General features: G+C 39.6%; 1 protein-coding gene across 5 annotated transcripts in view; it reads left to right on the forward strand.

Moving 5' to 3' along the window:
* Window positions 1–16,601, forward strand: part of PIK3R4 (phosphoinositide-3-kinase, regulatory subunit 4) — a 57,662-nt gene extending 41,061 nt beyond the window's left edge. For all 5 annotated transcript variants that reach the window (XM_005863585.2, XM_014537532.1, XM_005863586.2 and 2 more), the window contains exons 13-20: window positions 854–1,019; window positions 4,407–4,571; window positions 8,537–8,748; window positions 10,431–10,562; window positions 13,574–13,674; window positions 14,151–14,239; window positions 15,147–15,255; window positions 16,027–16,601. In XM_005863585.2, the coding sequence (XP_005863647.1) occupies window positions 854–1,019; window positions 4,407–4,571; window positions 8,537–8,748; window positions 10,431–10,562; window positions 13,574–13,674; window positions 14,151–14,239; window positions 15,147–15,255; window positions 16,027–16,197 (1,145 nt within the window). In that variant the 3' untranslated portion in view covers window positions 16,198–16,601. The remainder of the gene's footprint in view (window positions 1–853; window positions 1,020–4,406; window positions 4,572–8,536; window positions 8,749–10,430; window positions 10,563–13,573; window positions 13,675–14,150; window positions 14,240–15,146; window positions 15,256–16,026) is intronic.
* Window positions 16,602–17,481: the final 880 nt, after the last annotated feature.

Genomic DNA, 17,481 nt, shown 5'->3' on the forward strand with positions numbered 1-17,481 from the left:
GGGGAATGTCAAGGGGGGGAAAAAAGGAGACATATGTAATACTCTTTGTAATACTTCAAGAAATAAAAATTATAAAAAAATAAAATAAAATAAAGGGCCAGAAGGTTGAGAAAAAAAAATTACAAGTAGTAAATGTATATACATTTTGCATAAATACATTTGCAATAAAAAAAAATTAACCGCCATCTTTGTTGGGTTAATTTGCATAGTCATTCTGATTAGCTGGTGGGCGTAGTGGAGTGACACCAATTTGCATGTTTCTCTTTTATTAGTGTAGGTGTTGATGCCATAGAATAAAATGACTGCAGGTAGACAGGAAATCAACATTGGGTGCTTATCATGGACCTGGGTCAGTGTTAGACTCTATACATCTCATTTATCCATGTAGTGAGTTTTTGGTTGAAGTAATATTTCCCTCATTTTATATTTGAGGAATTGAAGCTCAGAGAGTTTAAATATGTACCCTCAGATCAGACATTTATGATATAGTGAATCTGAGCCTTTGAGACTTTCAGGCTCAGGCTGCCTTCCTAGCATCCAGTTTCTCTACGTCAGGATAGTCATTACCTCTTGCTACCGAGCAAGTAGTCAGGGATTTTCTGGGTAGCAAGCGACTATTGTTGCTTCTCAGATACTAGAGAAGAACTCCAGTCTTTGTAAGGCTACCTTAGAAACACTTAATTGTTATCTTGGATGTCTTAATAGATAATAGTATCTGTCATGGCCCACTAGACCACTCTGTATTGGCTGTCTATTGGCACTCTTTGTTTAGTTCTTACCATTGTTCTTATAGGTGGGGGGGGGGGGTGAAGGAAAGATTGTATTTATAAACGTTTCATTTGCTTTTCCTCAGGGTGGCGTCCTAAAGGGCTACTAGTCGCACATCTTCATGAACATAAATCTGCTGTGAATCGAATTAGAGTCTCTGATGAACACTCACTTTTTGCAACATGTTCAAATGATGGTACAGTGAAAATCTGGAACAGTCAAAAGATGGAGGGGAAGACCACTACCACCAGGTAAAATATGCTTGGGGGAGAGTCCATTCATTCATTCAGTTAACATATTGATTGATTGCTTACACTATGTGTGATAGGCATTGTCTTAGTGCCAGGGATACAGCAATGATAAATGGACAAAAATACCTTTTCTGTGGGAGCTGATAGACGATAAGCAGTATAAGTAAAACATACAGTATGTTAGTTGGTAAAAAATGTTATGGAGGAAATGATAGCAGGAAAAAGGGATAGGGAATGCAGTAGGGTAGAATCTTAAATAAATTGGCCAGAGAATACTTCACAAAGAGAAACATAATTTGAGGAAAGACCTGAAAAAGGTGAGGGAGAGAGACGTATGGATGTCTTGGGGAGAAGCATTTTAGGTAGAGGAAACAGGGATTTCGAAGGCCCTGAGGTAGAAAGATGTTTGACATGTTTGAGGACCAACAGGAAGGTCTGTGTGACTGGAGCAGAATGAATGAGAGAGTGGAACAAGGGGGGCCAGAGTATAAAGGGCCTTATAGGCTGTTGTAAAGGATTCAAATATATTTTTCTCCAAATGGGACCCAAAAGTATATGAAAAGGTACTTCACATCATTTGTCACTAGGGCAAGGCAAACCAAAACCAAAATGAGATACCAATTCACACCCACTAGAATGGCTGTAAAGAAAAGACAATAACAAGTATTAGAAAGCATGGGGAGAAACTGGAACTTCCATACATTGTTGGTGGGAATGTAAAATGGTGTAGCAACTTTGCAAAAACAGTTTGGCAGTTTCTCAAAATGGTAATCATAGAGTTACCTTATGATCCTACAATTTCACTCATAGGTATAAGAACCCTAAATAGTTGTTAAACATACTCACACAAAAATCTATACACTAGTGTTCAGAGCAGCATTTTTCATAATAGCCGAAAAGTGGAAACCACAATGTCTATCAGCTGTCGAATGGATAAACCAAATATGGTATATCCATATAGTGGAATATTACTTAGCAATATAGTAGAAAGGGATGAAATACTGATACTTGCTGCAACATAGATAAATCTTGAAAACATTATGCTAAGTGAAAGAAGCCTGATCCAAAGGCCATCTAGCATATTATATGATTCCATTTATATGAAATGTCCAGAATAGACAAATCCGTAGGGACAGAAAATAGATTAGTAGTTGCCAAGAACTGGGAGGGAACACTGGGGAGTGACTGCTAATGGGTACAGGGTTTCTTTCTGGATGAGGAAAATGTTCTGGAATTAAATAATGGTGATGGTTCCACAACTTAGTGATTATATTAGAAACCCCTTTAAAAAGAGTGAATTTTATGGTTTCCAAGTTGTATCTTCGTATTGAGGGAGGGAGGGGGGAGAGAGAGAGAGAGAGAGAGAGAAAGAAACACAGATGTGAGAGACTGAGCATACTGGCATTTCCATATCTCCCATTACCTTGTCCCTGGCTCTCTTTACTCATCTACCATACTGGTGGGCCCTTGTAGGCACTACTTTGGACATATATCTACACAAAGACTTATACACAAACTAAGAGACCCGATGCACGAAATTTGTGCAAGGGCCTTGGCCCCGGCCCCTGCCCGCTGCCGCCTCTGCTGCGGCCCCCGCCCTCTGCGGCTTTGTCTGGAAGGACGTCCGGTCTAATTAGATATTATGCTTTTATTATAGATGCTTATAGTACTATTTTTCATAGTAGCTAAACAACACAAATGTTCATCAGCTGATGAATGGATAAACAAGGTGGTATATCCATACAAGGGAATAATATTTGGCCATAAAAAGAAATGGGTGAACCTCGGATGAACCTTTGAAAACAGAAGCCAGGTACAGAAGGCCACATAATGCATGGTTGCATTTATATGAAATATTCAAAATAGGGAAATTCATAGAAAATTTAAGGGGGAGGGGAAAGAAGGGAGTGAATGTTGGTGGTGTGAGGTGGCTTTCTTTTGGGGTTTCTTATGAATGATGAAAATATTTTGGAATTAGATACTGATAATCTATGTAGAATTTTGTTAATATACTAAAAATTACTGAATTGCACACTTTAAGGTATGAGAACTGTATTTCAACAAAACTGTTAAGAAAAAGTAAACTAGAGAGATGTGATTAATAAAAAATATAAAATATCCATATTTATTTAAAAAGCTAATACGAATATATTATAATATGCATAGAACATCATTTGGAATGATATGTAACAAAATATTAATAGTTTTTTTTTCTCTGGTGATAGAATTATTTTTAATTTTCTCTATTTTCTTTATTTCAATAATTTTTGTACATTTAATATGTATAATCTTGTATAGTAAAATGAAATAAATTACAAATATAGAGATTAATAAATTTTCTGGTTAGGGCTTGAGACCTTTCAGAGTATGGCCCCTTAGAAGGGTGAGTATGCAACCTATGTGTAGGGTAATGAAGAAGGGAGTTGGTAATAATGGAGGGCAGGCATCCTGTGTAGATCAGATATTCAAGAACTTTGGCAATGAATATAAGGAAGGAGGACAGACAGCTTGAGGACAGACAGTATGTGTGCAGGAGAAACTGAATATTATAATATTTTGCCTTTATTAATGTTTTATAGTTTATTTGAGCTTCACTATGTCCCAGTTAGGTAATTGGGCAGTCCTTGTTTTGTAGATGAGTAAACTGAGGCACAGAGTAGGTTAAGTGGCTTGACCACAATCATATAGGTAGTCAGTAGTGGACTCGGCTCTTTGCTTCCATGCCAGTGTTTTCCTGCTGTGCCAGGCTGCGCTTAGGGATTATAGTGTAACTGAAAGGGTGTAAGAGTAGGGTTTAAGGTTTTGCAGGAGTGGAAGGAGAACTGCATCAGGACCACAAGTATGGGAGTTCCAATTGGAAAGAAAGATGAATAGTCTTTCTGTGATAGAAGTGTGTGAGGATAGCCTTTTTATTTTATTTTTTTAATCCACACCTGAGGATATTTTTCCATTGGTTTTTAGGGAGAGTGGAAGAGAGAGGGAAGGACAGAGATAAATATCAATGTAAGAGAAACACATTGATTGATTGCCTCCTGCACAAGCCCTGACTAGGGCCTGGGCCGGGAGAAGCCTGCAACCGAGACCTTGACCGAAGCCTGCAGCCTTGACCGGAATTGAACCCAGGACCCTTTGGTCCACAGGCTGACGCTCTATCCACTGAGCCAAACCAGCTAGGGCAGGATAGCCATTTGAAATTATCAGAAGAAAAGGCAATTTTGTGCCTTTGAGTGGTACTTTTGTTTTTGTTATGAGATCAAGGAGATGTAATGGACCTCAAAGTAGTACTTTTTTGTTAATGTCATGGATATTTATTTAATATTAGCAATAATGATGCTCTTGTGGCCTTTCAGAAATGCAATCCTAGTTGTTGTTTTTTTGTGTGTGCAGATCTATTCTTACATATAGCCGAATTGGAGGACATGTCAAGACTCTCACCTTCTGCCAGGGTTCCCACTACTTGGCCATAGCGTCTGATAATGGTGCTGTCCAGCTTCTTGGAATCGAGGCTTCTAAGTTGCCCAAGTCTCCTAAAATTCATCCTCTACAAAGCAGGTATCTATCTTTTGTGGGGTTTTTTTAACTGCGTTTAGAGCCCTAGGGTAATTTAGCCCTCCCTGTCCAATGTAGTTTGGATCAACTGAGGATTGCACTTCTATTTTTACGCACATGAAATACAGTTGTGTTTCCAACTCAAATCTTTATCACGTGTAGTTTTAGAAAACTATGTCGCATGTTTTATTTTCTGCCAGCTTGTCAAAAGATCAGAAGGGCAATTTTGAACTTGGGGCTCATTCCGGTCTGGAATGTAACTGAATAATCTAATTATCAGTTACATCTTATCTCTCAGTTACTAAAAGCAGAACTCTGGCTAGCTGATTTTGAGAATATGAGTGTTCTTCATTAAAGAAAACTCAAATGTCATCTGTCACTTGGTATTAAAACTTCTGAAGTTGATGGGAACATGGAGTGTAGCTTTTCAGATGATTAGCTTATCATTTTAAAACAAAATACTGGCTGGTTTTATTTAAGAAGTTCCTTCAGTACTTATAAATCGTGATTGCCTACAGAGTAAACATTTGCCAAGTAAGATATTTAAAGATAAAGGAGGGCAATTTTTCAACTGACCAGTATGCTACACATTGAGGGTTCCAAAGACAAAATAAGTTATTGCTCTCTAAGGAACTACAGTCTATGGGAGGAAGAAACCAATGAACAGATGATTTCAATGCAGTGTGATAATGTGCCATTTTACAGGGAATAAGAAAAAAGGCCTGGAAGAGATGAGACCAAGTGTAAGCTAGCCAGCCAAAGCAGGGCAGGGCCGCCAGAGGTGGTGGGCCATAGGGAAGAAAGCAGAATGAGCAGATGCGTACAGTTAAGTGGAGAATAAGTCATGCCCATTGAGGTAGCTAAGGCAGAAAAAGGATGTTTGTTGGATCACCTAGGTTCTTATTATTTGTTTGTATTAAAAGTGTGTTATTTTTGACACATTCATGAAACAGATTTGGCCAGCTTTTGTCTAGGACATACTATATATGGCAGTTAACTAAAAAACTGTTATCGGCCAGTTTTCTTTAAAATTGTTTCAGCAGAGGATGACTGTACAGCAATATACCTGTTGAGTTCCATGTAAAGTAACAAAGAGCTTTTGGGAAAATGTGTTGTGTGGTGACTGTGCTGGCAGGACACATACACTGACATGCTCAGTGTGTGCATGGATCTCTCTCAGCTCTTAGTGCTTTTCAGTATGCATGTTACTGTCTTTTCCCTAAACAAACACTGACTACCTAGATTGGGAGATTGTGCCAGGATATTTAGATTTCACTGTACTTGACAATAGTGTGTTTCAAAGAAACCTTTCCATGACTCCTTTTATTTTTATTTTTTGTTTTGTTTGCTTCATTCAATCAGATCAACTGTTATCATGAATTTGTGACACCTTTACACATTTTATTTGGCATTTGGACTTTCATCATCACTTTAGAGGGAATATAGTTTGTATGTTTGTGAATATAATTATTTATCTAAGACAGAGTGGTCAGCAAACTACAGCCTGTAATATGGCCCATAAACTAAGAATGATTTCTGTATTTTTAAAGGGTTGTAAAAAAACAAAATAAAGAACATGTAGTACAGATGTATGTGACTTGCAGAGCCTAAAATATTTACTATCTGGCTCCTTACAGAAAATGTTTGCTGACTGACTCACGATGTAAGAGAGAAAACTAAATTAGTGTGTGCAAAAGCATATGTACTGATAAAGGACGCTGGCCAGTAAGTTTGATATTCTTTCTAGTTTAAAAATGCCTAAGCTTAAAAAAAGAACAGTTATATCCATTCAATGGACTAGTACATAAAAAGGAATAAAAAGGTATCAGTAATATTTTATTACTTTTTTACAGAGAGGAAGGGAGAGGGATAGAGAGTTAGAAACATCGATGAGAGAGAAACATCAATCAGCTGCCTCCTGCACACTCCCTACTGGGGATGTGCCTGTAACCAAGGTACATGCCCTTGTCCGGAATCGAACCCGGGACCCTTGAGTCCACAGGCCGACGCTCTATCCACTTAGCCAAACCGGTTAGGGTGTTACTTTTATTATCAGTAATAAAAAGTAAACTATTGACTCATGCAACAACATCGATGAATCTTAAAATCCTTTTTTGTAATGAAAGGAGTCAGACATAAAGGCTATATATTGTATGTTTCCAATTATATGGCATTCAGGAAAACAAAATTATAAGGAGGAAAAGAGATTGGGTTGAGTACAAAGAGAATGCACAATACAATTTTTGGGGTGTGAAATTATTCTCTATGGTTCTGTGGTAGAAGATAAGTGGCTATTAATTTATTATTTAAAGATTTTTTTGCATATATGTTGTCGTAAGTGTTTCCCTCCACGTCCTGCGTGGTTCAGGGTTCGGGTCTGGAAGTGGAGCCACACACAAATGAAATAGAAAAGACACAAGATAATTTGGGAATATGGGGGACCAGGCGAGCAAGTCCAACTCAAGAGGAAGGACTTCCACTGTGCTCAGGCCTCACCAAGCTTTTTCTAGTGAGGGGTAAACAAAGTAGTGGTTACCATAGTTACACAGTTCTTGTGAGTTTCACTTGTTTACACTGTTCTTGCACTTCCTCAGCCCATTAGCTTCCCAGATAAGATCTAGGGAGTGTTATAAGGTCAAGCCTAATTATGCTAAGAGGACTGTGCCCTCTAAGCTAGGACTTGTTTGTGACTTTGCCAGCAGGTCAGTCCGAGGCTTAACCCTATATCAGTTTCCCACAATATGTTTGCATAGGATGGCTACACATAGAACCGTATACCACAGAAAGTGAATTTTACTATATCTAAATTTAAAAAAATCACAATAGTATTGGGTAATAACTCAAATAATAATATAAATATCCTTGAGTCCATACTGATATAAGTAAGTGAACAAATAAATTAATATAGAAGTGACAACTCTTTCGTATAGAATAATTCTAATCTATAAATGCAGAAAGAAGGAAATAGAAAGTCACCATTAGAACACCTCAGGCATTTCCCCTAAATATTGACTAGTCCTATATAATTAAAGCGTAATATGCTAAGTGTCCAACTGATGGGTTGACTGTTTGGTCGACCGCTCAACCAGTCGCTATGACGTGCACTGACCACCAGGGGGCAGACACTCTGACTGGTAGGTTAGCTTGCTGCTGGGGTCCGGCCGATTGGGACTGGGAGAGAGGGCCGGACACTCCCTGGAGCACTCCCGTGGTCCCTCCCTGGCTGGCCAGCCCGCATCGGCCCCAATCTCCTGCCAGGCCAAGGGACCCCACTGGTGCAGAAATTTGTGCACCAGGCCTCTACTTATAGTTATAAATGGAAAAATAGCAAGGTACCGTGGAGAATCCTGGCAGATACCACCTTAACTAAATGATTAATGTTAACATCACCAATAATACATACGAGTAGCAGGTACTCCCTTAAATATACACTGAGAAGGGCATGTCACTGTTGTGGTCTCCTTCCCGATAAGGCATAAACTTAGTCTATTTGTGAGAACACATGAGGTAAACCAAATTGAAGGATATTCTATAAAACAAAAGGTCATGAAAGAAAATGAAATACTGAGGAGAAATGACAATTAAATTCCATATGGTATTTTGGTTTGGCTCCTGGAACAGTTGAAAGACACTAGTAGAAAAACTGATGAACCCCTAATATATTTGGCACTTTACTAGTATTGTACCAATGTTAATTTCTTAGTTTTGATAAAAGTTCTATGATTTTGTGTAAGGTATTGACATAGGGGAAGCTGGGTGAAGGATATACAGGAATTCTGTGTACTGTTTTTGCGTCTCTTCTGTAAGTCTAAAATAATTTTTAAAAAATGCCTCAGGTATCATTGTTCTAATAGGTCACAGTTTTCATGTCTTGACCATGATTAAAATATAAATTCATCTTAATGGAGACTGGTACTATGTTTTCAGACTGGAAAAGGTATGGCCTTTTGTTTTGTGTATTTCTTTAGGATTCTAGACCCCAAGGAGGATGGCTGTGTTGTGGATATGCATCACTTCAACTCTGGGGCGCAGTCCGTTCTGGCCTATGCCACTGTGAATGGCTCTCTGGTTGGCTGGGACCTCAGGTCTTCTAGCAACGCATGGACATTAAAGCACGATTTGAAGTCAGGCCTCATAACTTCCTTTGCTGTGGACATCCACCAGTGCTGGCTTTGCATTGGTAAGCTCACTCTCAAATCCTTGACGGAGGTTTGAATGCCACTGTTGTCTGGATTGCCTCCTTGTAAAAGCTTTTTCTCTTTTGTTCCCATCTTTTCTTTTCATAATTATTATGTTATAAGCACTTGCAATTTAATTTTTATTCATTAAAAAACAGATTAGAAAGAGTGAAATTATGTATCTGAATGCATAAGACAATTTCCTTTTTCTCTTTGTTCTTAAATGAGCCTCTTTATAATCATTATAGCGATCAGATTGGCTGACATTCTCTTATTCTGCCAGGGAAGCAGCAGGCTTGGTTTATGAATGAGAGCATTTCATTTTAGGCAGACTCTTAAATTCCAATAACCTCAGGCAAACTACTTAACTCCTCTAAGTCTCAGTATCCTTTAAGGGGCTAATCCTTTTGGGGGCTGCTTTGAGGATTTATTAATGAGGTGAAAGTATCTATTACTGTGCCTGGTGCAGGAGAAGAGCTGAATGATTTCTTGCCTTATTATTCCTTCTGCCTCCTTTTCCTCGAAGGCTGGAGATGTACCATGTGATCTTGCTTCTTTGCCATATTGTAGTTTCACATTTTTTCCGTCCATAGAACTTTGAACCTGCTCCTTGAGAAGGTACTACATCGTTTTTCTTTTCCCCATTTGTTACTTTTTCAGAAGAATTATAATCTGCTGTTTGAATTGTGGTTTTTAGATTCCCTGACTTGCATTTATGATTGTGAAACATCTGCCCTTTTATTACTTTTTGTAGAGTTTATATGGAGTTCATTATTTTTTGCCTTTTGTGTGAATAAATGTACAGGTACAGGAAGATGTAATGCCAGGCCTAGAAGAATAGATATTCAACACTTAGTGTATTAGCAAATGGCAGTGACTCTCTCTCAGGCACCAAGGCCAGCTTTGAGGGGGTAGCCATTACTACCTGTGGTCATTTGAGCCATTGTCCTGGTATGGGCCAGGGTGACAAACAAAAGGACCCTGCTGTTCCTTTTGTCTTTTCCCACCCCCCAGTCTCTCCTGTGGAATTGAAGATCTATCCAAGAATATGTTCGGTGCCTCTGTCAAAATCAGCTGCTGAGTATTAGGGTAGACGTTCTTTTGGGGTGGGCGGCATTGTCTGTGGGATTTGTTGTTGTGGGCAGATGTGCAGGAACATATGCCAGTTTCTGCTATGATTAGACACCCATACCTGTCTCCAGAATGTTTTGTGGAAAAGGGCACATGGAAATTATTGAAATCTGGGATAGCTACAAAGCTGCTTGCCACTGTGGATTGGTGAGATGATCATCGAATGCCAGTAAAACATCTCTGGTTATTTAAGGCTTCTGAACATTTTGAGTATCAAATTCAATTTGGTTCCTCTAGATTTTCTGGGTTTTTGTGTGCCTTTGGCCATTAATGACAGTGTCAGTAATTAATGAATTATTCATTTCAATTTACATTTGTTAGACACTTCTGTAGTAGTATTGTGATAAACACTTTTATCTTTATTTAAAGGTGGTTTGAAACTGAGAGACAGCTTCATGACAACAGTCTTTTTCTCAGTGACTAAGTCAGTTTTAAAATATATTCATACAACATTAATGCTGTTTACCATTTGTATAAATGTAGCCTGATATGCTTTAATCATTAGATGGTAATCTTTTGGGGTTTTTTTTGTTGTTGTTTTTTTTCCTTTAAGGTACAAGCAGTGGTACCATGGCTTGTTGGGACATGAGGTTCCAGTTGCCAATTTCCAGTCACTGCCATCCTTCCAGGGCTCGGATCAGACGCCTCTCAATGCACCCCCGTCATCAGTCCTGGGTGATTGCAGGTACATTGGAGGGTTTTCTTAGTGCTGCCAAGACTCATGTTCTTACTTGAGTTTTTATTTTACGTATGAACAGAATACTTGATTTTGTTGTTTTGAAGTTCCCACCACTGATATCTCACTACCACTCATACTTACTGTTTAAAAATAATCTCATCACCTTCCATTCCTGTCGCTGTTTCCCCTTCCTTTGTTTTCTTTCTCTTATATCTCTTATTTTTGTTAAAGCTGCCACCATCTTCCTAGAAATCTTGATTCATCCTTGTTATCATTTGTTATTGATCTGTTTCTACTGTGCTTCTTACAAGCTTCCTTTTCTTCCCTCCCCTCATTGAGCATTCACATTTCCTTGTATGAATACTTGGGCAGGTCTTTGAAACTCACTTTCCTCATCTGTAAAATGTGGTGAAAAATTTACCTAGCAGAATTGTAAGAATTTGAGATAACACATATAAAACACATAGCCTGGGGCAGAAATAGTGCTTGATAAATATAGGTCTTGTTATTCTAATGTTTCCTCATTGGTCCTCTTGAATCTAGGCTTTTTCTGGTCCCTTCTCATACGTATAGTCCATCTCATACGCTGCTGCTGTCAGTCACCATGCTGCCAAATTCAGTGGCCATCACTCCTCCCGCCTCTTGCTGGACTTATCATTTGGTCAGTGGATTATTTCCTCTTTCTATAATACTCACCACTTCTCTCTCTTGGTTCGCCTATTTGTTGATTTGCTGGTTCCCCCTCATCTTCTGACTTTTAAATTGTGGCCTGCCTCAGGGCTCAGTCTTTGGTCTCAACCGCTTCTCTTTCTACACTGGTTTCCTTCTGTGATCTTATGCAATATTTAAATACCAAATCTATTCAAATTTTTATATTTGTCTATTTAAAATCTCCCTTAAGAGGTTGAATAGCCATCTTAATTTAAACTTGACATGTCCAAACTGAACACTTGTTTCCTCTCTACCAGGTTCCTCACCACTTCCTCTAACTCAGAGACAGCCTGCTCTTCCTACAGTGTTCCTTCAGTAAACGGCAGCTCTTTTATGCTAACTGCTCAGAAAGAAGCCTTGTGTTGTGCTTGATTCTTCTTCCTTTAGCCCACTTCAGTCCATGAGCCAATCATACATTTCTATCTTAAAAGATATTCAGAATCTGACCCCTTTTTACTGTCTCCAGCACTCTCTCCCTAGTCTAAACCACCATAATCTCTTGTCCCTGTGCATCAGTATCCTTGTAACTCCCTGCTTTTATCCTTACCTCTTAAGACTGTCCTTTCTTCTGCTCAGTACCGTCCAGTGGCTTCTCATCCTAAGTAACAGCCAAACTCCTCCCTGCAGCTTTATGAGATCTGCCTCTCTGACCTTTATCAGTCAGGGTTCCAACAGGAAACAGATGGCATGCCCAAGGTAGGAGGATTTATTTCCAAAGGAACTGTATATAAAGGTGTGGGAATAGAGGCATTATAAAAGAACATGCAATAAAACAGGGCTGGTACCAGCAGATTAGCAGTGGAAGGTGGAAGGGAATGGTTACTGGAATTTGGAAGGAAGTTGAATAGAAAAGGCCCCCTTGAGAGGAGTAGTGATTTGAGGGGAGGGATACAACCAGCCTGAGGTGACTGACTTGACTTTCATCCATCCCTTGATCTCTTACTGGGGCCGTGTAGGTGTGCATTAGTGTCCTACGAGTACTGTAGGAAATTACCACTAACTTGGTAGCTTAAAACAGTGTTTATTCTCTAACAGTCCTGGAGCCCAGAAATTTGAAATGAGTTTTGCTGAGCCAAAATCAAGGTGGTAGTAGGGCCACATTTCCCGTGGAGTCTCTAGGGAAGGATCCATTTCCTTGCCTTTTTCTGCTTTTAAAGCTACATGCCTTGGCTTGTGATTCCTTCTTCCATCCTCAAAGCTAGCGCCATCTGCCTCCCTCTTATAAGGACACTTGTGTTTGCATTTAGGGCTCACCTGGACAATCCAGGATAACCACCCATCCCTGTCTCAAGATCCTTCGTCACATCGGTAGAGTCACTTTTCCATATAAAATAACATCCATAGGCTCGGGACTAGGACCTGGTTATTTTGAGGTGCCATTTCCCTTACCACAGGCCCAAACCATCTAGGAGCCAGCAGTCACAGGAGCCTGTTGGTGGTTCGTGTGGGTCAACCTGAGAGTGGAAAGTGACCAGACTACTGCACATTTTCTACTGATCTCCCATGCTCAGTCTGCTTCAGCTACACTGGCTTCCTGGTTCTTTCCTTGAATTAAAAGCACATTCCTGCTCAGGGCCTTTGCATATTTGTGGTTTGTTGTCACCACTAGCATGAGGGTGCTGTGAAGCAGGGAATGATTTGAAATTGTTTGCCTTCTTTTCATCAGTGCCTAGACAATGACTAGCTCACAGTAAATATTGTTGGTTCAATTAATATGACGGCTGGGTATTATTATTCCCCCTGCTCAAAAACCCGAAAGGATAAATGTCTCTCAGGCCTGCAGTTTTCTTTTTTTGTAATCTTTCTACTGTCATCTCCCACTCCTATCACAAATGAGCTTCACTCAGACCAATTGTGTTTTTCCTCATTCCATTTTTTCTGCCTGAAATGATGTACCTTTAGGCCACCTATATCAGTCCAGCTTTACTTGTCCTTTCAGTCCCGGTGTAGACATCTCCACGAGGCAGCCTAGATTCTTACCCCTGGATGTGATCTTTTCCTTTCTTGAGTTCAGGTGGAACTTTGTAGCGCTCTATATTTTTTTCTCTCCTTCCAGACTGGCGAATCTATGATTTGACTTTCCACCCCACTTTGTTGGACTTCAGTAAATATGTACTGGTAGGCTATTAAAAACATCTCTTTGCACTCTAGTGTGACAGGGTCACAATGGCATTTAAAAGTGCTAGTGAGCATTTCTTGTAGGATGGGAAAAAATGGAAATGAGTACAGGCTGACTTGGATTATCTACCTAGATGTGAGTGCAGAGTTCTTACCTGAGTAATGGTGCTGGCCTTTGTTTCCCTTAGCCGTTCAGGGCAACAATGAAGTGTCGATGTGGGACATGGAGACAGGCGACAGAAGATTCACTCTCTGGGCCAGTAGTGCACCACCGCTTTCTGAGTTACAGGTTTGACTCCAGTTTTTACCATAAAGGCCAATACAATTGCAGACATTTTACCAAACATGATCTGTTAGGCTTTTGGGTTATGTTTTAAGTATTAGGTGGCCATTGCTGCGTGGGTGCTTTTCATTTCCTTGGGAGTTTTGGTTACTAGCTCCATAAAGTTTGTGATATCTCTTTAGAACCCCAGTACAAATCTGGGTTAAATAGGAAAAGCCCAGATTGATGTTTAGATCATTTAAAAAATGGAACATGACCCTCTTATATACACTTTTGTTTCTATGTTGCCAAGAAAGGTAGGGAAGATTTTTTCTCTCCTGTTGATCCAAAATAGAAAATTTTAGGAAGCTGAACAGTCTTTGCCTCTTTATTTAGGATGATACAAAGCCAATGCATTTTAAAGTCCCAAGGAAAGAAATATACAAGACATAACGTAATCAGTCTCTTAAAGCCTGACAATTGACTTACTTCTTTCTTTTAAGCCTTCTTCTCACAGTGTTCATGGTATCTACTGTAGTCCTGCAGATGGAAATCCTATTCTGCTGACAGCTGGTTCAGACATGAAAATAAGGTATAGTATCTGATAAAGAACACTTTATGCAACAGTTAAAAGGGGAAGGTTAATAAAATATAGATGGATACTAAAGTTAACACTGGGGTGTGGTTTATTATATACTAGGGGCCCAGTGCATGAATTTGTGCACCTTGAAAGGAACTGTGGGTCGTGAGGCTGCGGTAGGCAAAAGGGTGGGTCTCGGCCCATCCTCCTGCCATGGCCCCTGTTCCCGTCTACTGGCAACCCACTACCGGCCCCGTTCGCACCCGCTGATGGCGCGGAGCAGTTGGGGCCGGCACCATCAGGGGGTGCAAGTGGCTGCTGCCCCAATCTCCCCTCAGGAGCATTGGGAAGTGGAGAAGCCCTCAGGGACTATCAGGGCTGGCAGCTGCTGCTAGCACCTGCGGATGGCAGCAAGTGATTGGGACCGGCGCTGGGCACCAGCAGCAGGTGCAAGTGGTTGTTGTGGGTGTGAGCACCAGGCGGGACTGCAGCACACAGGAGCAGAGAATTTTCAGTAACCACCAGAGGCTCGCCCTGATGACAGCGACCGGCGCCCCGCCTTGGTCTGGTACCCCCACTCACCTGCTCCACCATCCTGCCAAGGCCAAGGCCCACCATGTTCCGCACATGCCCCCTGGTGGTCAGCACGTGTTGTAGCGACTGATTGTTCCGCCATTTGGTCTATTTGCATATTAGCCTTTTATTATATAGGATTTTAGCACTACGGTATTGTTTAAAGTCATCCACATCTTGCAAGGTTAGCTATTAATACTTCATTTGTAACTAATTTTATACAGTTCTAGAAACATCTCTTTTCCTAATGCAAAAGAAAGTAAGTTATACATTGATAAATGTAAGCCAATATTAGTTCCTCCCCTTCTCCTTCAAAGATTATCACCATTCGTTTCCTCTTCCCTAGGTTTTGGGACTTGGCTTACCCAGAGAGGTCCTATGTTGTTGCAGGAAGTACTAGTTCTCCATCAGTGTCCTACTACAGGAAAATAATTGAAGGCACCGAAGTTGTCCAGGTACAAGCAGTCTTTTTTCCTTCAACTTTTGTAGGTATAAAAATGCTTTTCATAAACATTGCATTGATTAAAGTAAATGGCTTTGGCCGAGTGTGGCAGTATTTCTCCAAGTTTAAGAAATATTAATTTTTAAAATACAGAAAAGCTAAGAGAAAATAAACATTTCAAAGGTGCATATATAAGTATACAACTTGAAGTAAGCACTTTATAACTTGCTCATTCCTTAAAGGTACTTCCTTATCAAGTTGTCTTACTATTTTCCTTAAGATCATCCAGCTAGTAAATACGCAACAAAGATGAGATTCAAACCTAAATGTTGGGACTCTAAAGCTTGTGTTCTTGATTTAGACAAAAACTTAAAATAAGATAAATGCCTGAAAGGGCCTGAGTAAGTGCCCAATAAATGAAAGTGTGCTTCCTTCATGACCAGTAATAGCGAGCTTTAGAAATGCAGAACATCTGATGTGTTTTTACTTCCCTATTCTGGTAATTTATACCTCTTGATTTTGAGAAAAGATAATATGCACAGATTAGCTTTTTTATAATTTTTTCGTATTTGTAAGTGGCTCCTCATGGAGTCTAATTGGAAACCTAGAATGTCATGTTGGACTCTTTTTACTCCTTTCCCTCCGTGTATTTGTGAAAGCATGGCTACTTCATAAGAGACATTAGCTTCAACACATATCCCAAAAGCAGGAACACTTACAAAAGGTAGAATGTGGATAGGCTTTTAACTTCTGGCTTTCTCCTTGACTTTTAATCATGAAACAGGAAATTCAGAATAAGCAGAAGGTAGGACCTAGTGATGACACCCCTCGGAGGGGCCCAGAGTCTCTGCCTGTGGGACATCATGATATCATCACAGATGTTGCCACGTTCCAGACAACACAGGGCTTCATTGTAACTGCTTCTAGAGATGGGATTGTTAAGGTATGGAAATGAAAACTTAGTCGTTTGTATAATTTGTATAAATATACTGTAGCTTAAGAGAAAAGTTGTATTTAGAGAAAAGTGAGAATCGATTCCTTTGCTTAATTTTCAAAATCATGTCTATATTATATTAATGTTTCATGAAAAAATAATTCCCACCCAAGGTGGTTAAAGAAGTTGTACTTGACTAGTGCATTTGTGCATACCTCTGTGAGAATCAGCCAGATAGTATCTGGGACTTTTTATTGTATGTCACAGAGGTGAGGAATCTAAAATGCTAAGACTTACACGACCTCAGTGTAATTTGTATTGAAAAAAGATGGTTGTAAGCTATTATAATGTAAACACATTTTTGCTATTAAAAGTGCTATTCAAAGCAGCCAATAAATTGTATTCAAGCATCTTAAGCGTTTTCATTTGTTTTTGGTGGTGCTTTTAATGGTAAACCTTAGCAGAAGAATACACTCTCTAGCAACATTTGTTCTGAAGAAATGGACTTGGTGTCACAGAGAATCAGTGGCAGAACTAGGCCTTCCACTCAAATCTCTGGACTTTGCTCTAATCTTTCTTCCTGTGTGTTTTATAGTCTACTGTATTAGTTATTTAATACTGTAGAATTGATCTTCTGTGTATCAGCTCTAGAAAAATGTGTCTCTTAGCCATCATTACTGGTTTTTTATAGGCTCTACTATAAATTTATTTTTAAAAGGCCAAACTTGGCCTTTCCCACTAAAATATACCCTTCAGGCTGTTGATTATTGTTCCTACACATACCTGAACCCTCTTCCACATTTAACCATCATCCACTTGCAGAAGGGTTTATAGTGTTCAAATATTTAAGTTTTGAATTAATCACATGAGTCTCTCAAACTGAAAAGTTGAATAGATAATCTGAGTCTGGGGAAAATACTATTTAAGAAATGTTCCAAAGATTTAAATTGCTATAATTATATAATATGGTACATGACAGTTTTCAGTGAATATGTCTGGGTTCGTGATTCAATACACTTAGTGTTTAGACAGGTGTAAACAACAAAATGATCAGAAAATCCTGCCATTCAGAAGGTCAGGAATGAAGAGGGGTACAAGATGGTGGCCTAGAAATACCCCAAACTCACCTGCATATAGAGCAGTTCCTCCTGAAGAACATCTGAGGGCCAATTGAACAGCTTCTTCACAACAAATGAAAGAGGGACCACATAGAGAAGGTAGGAAAGAGAGATACGGGAACCCTACCCCAACAGGGTGACTTTCAGGGAGGGATAATAACTGTGTGTGTGTGTGTGTGTGTATATA

This window comes from Myotis brandtii, unplaced genomic scaffold (assembly GCF_000412655.1).
Source record: "Myotis brandtii unplaced genomic scaffold, ASM41265v1 scaffold18, whole genome shotgun sequence".
Classification (NCBI taxonomy): domain Eukaryota; kingdom Metazoa; phylum Chordata; class Mammalia; order Chiroptera; family Vespertilionidae; genus Myotis; species Myotis brandtii.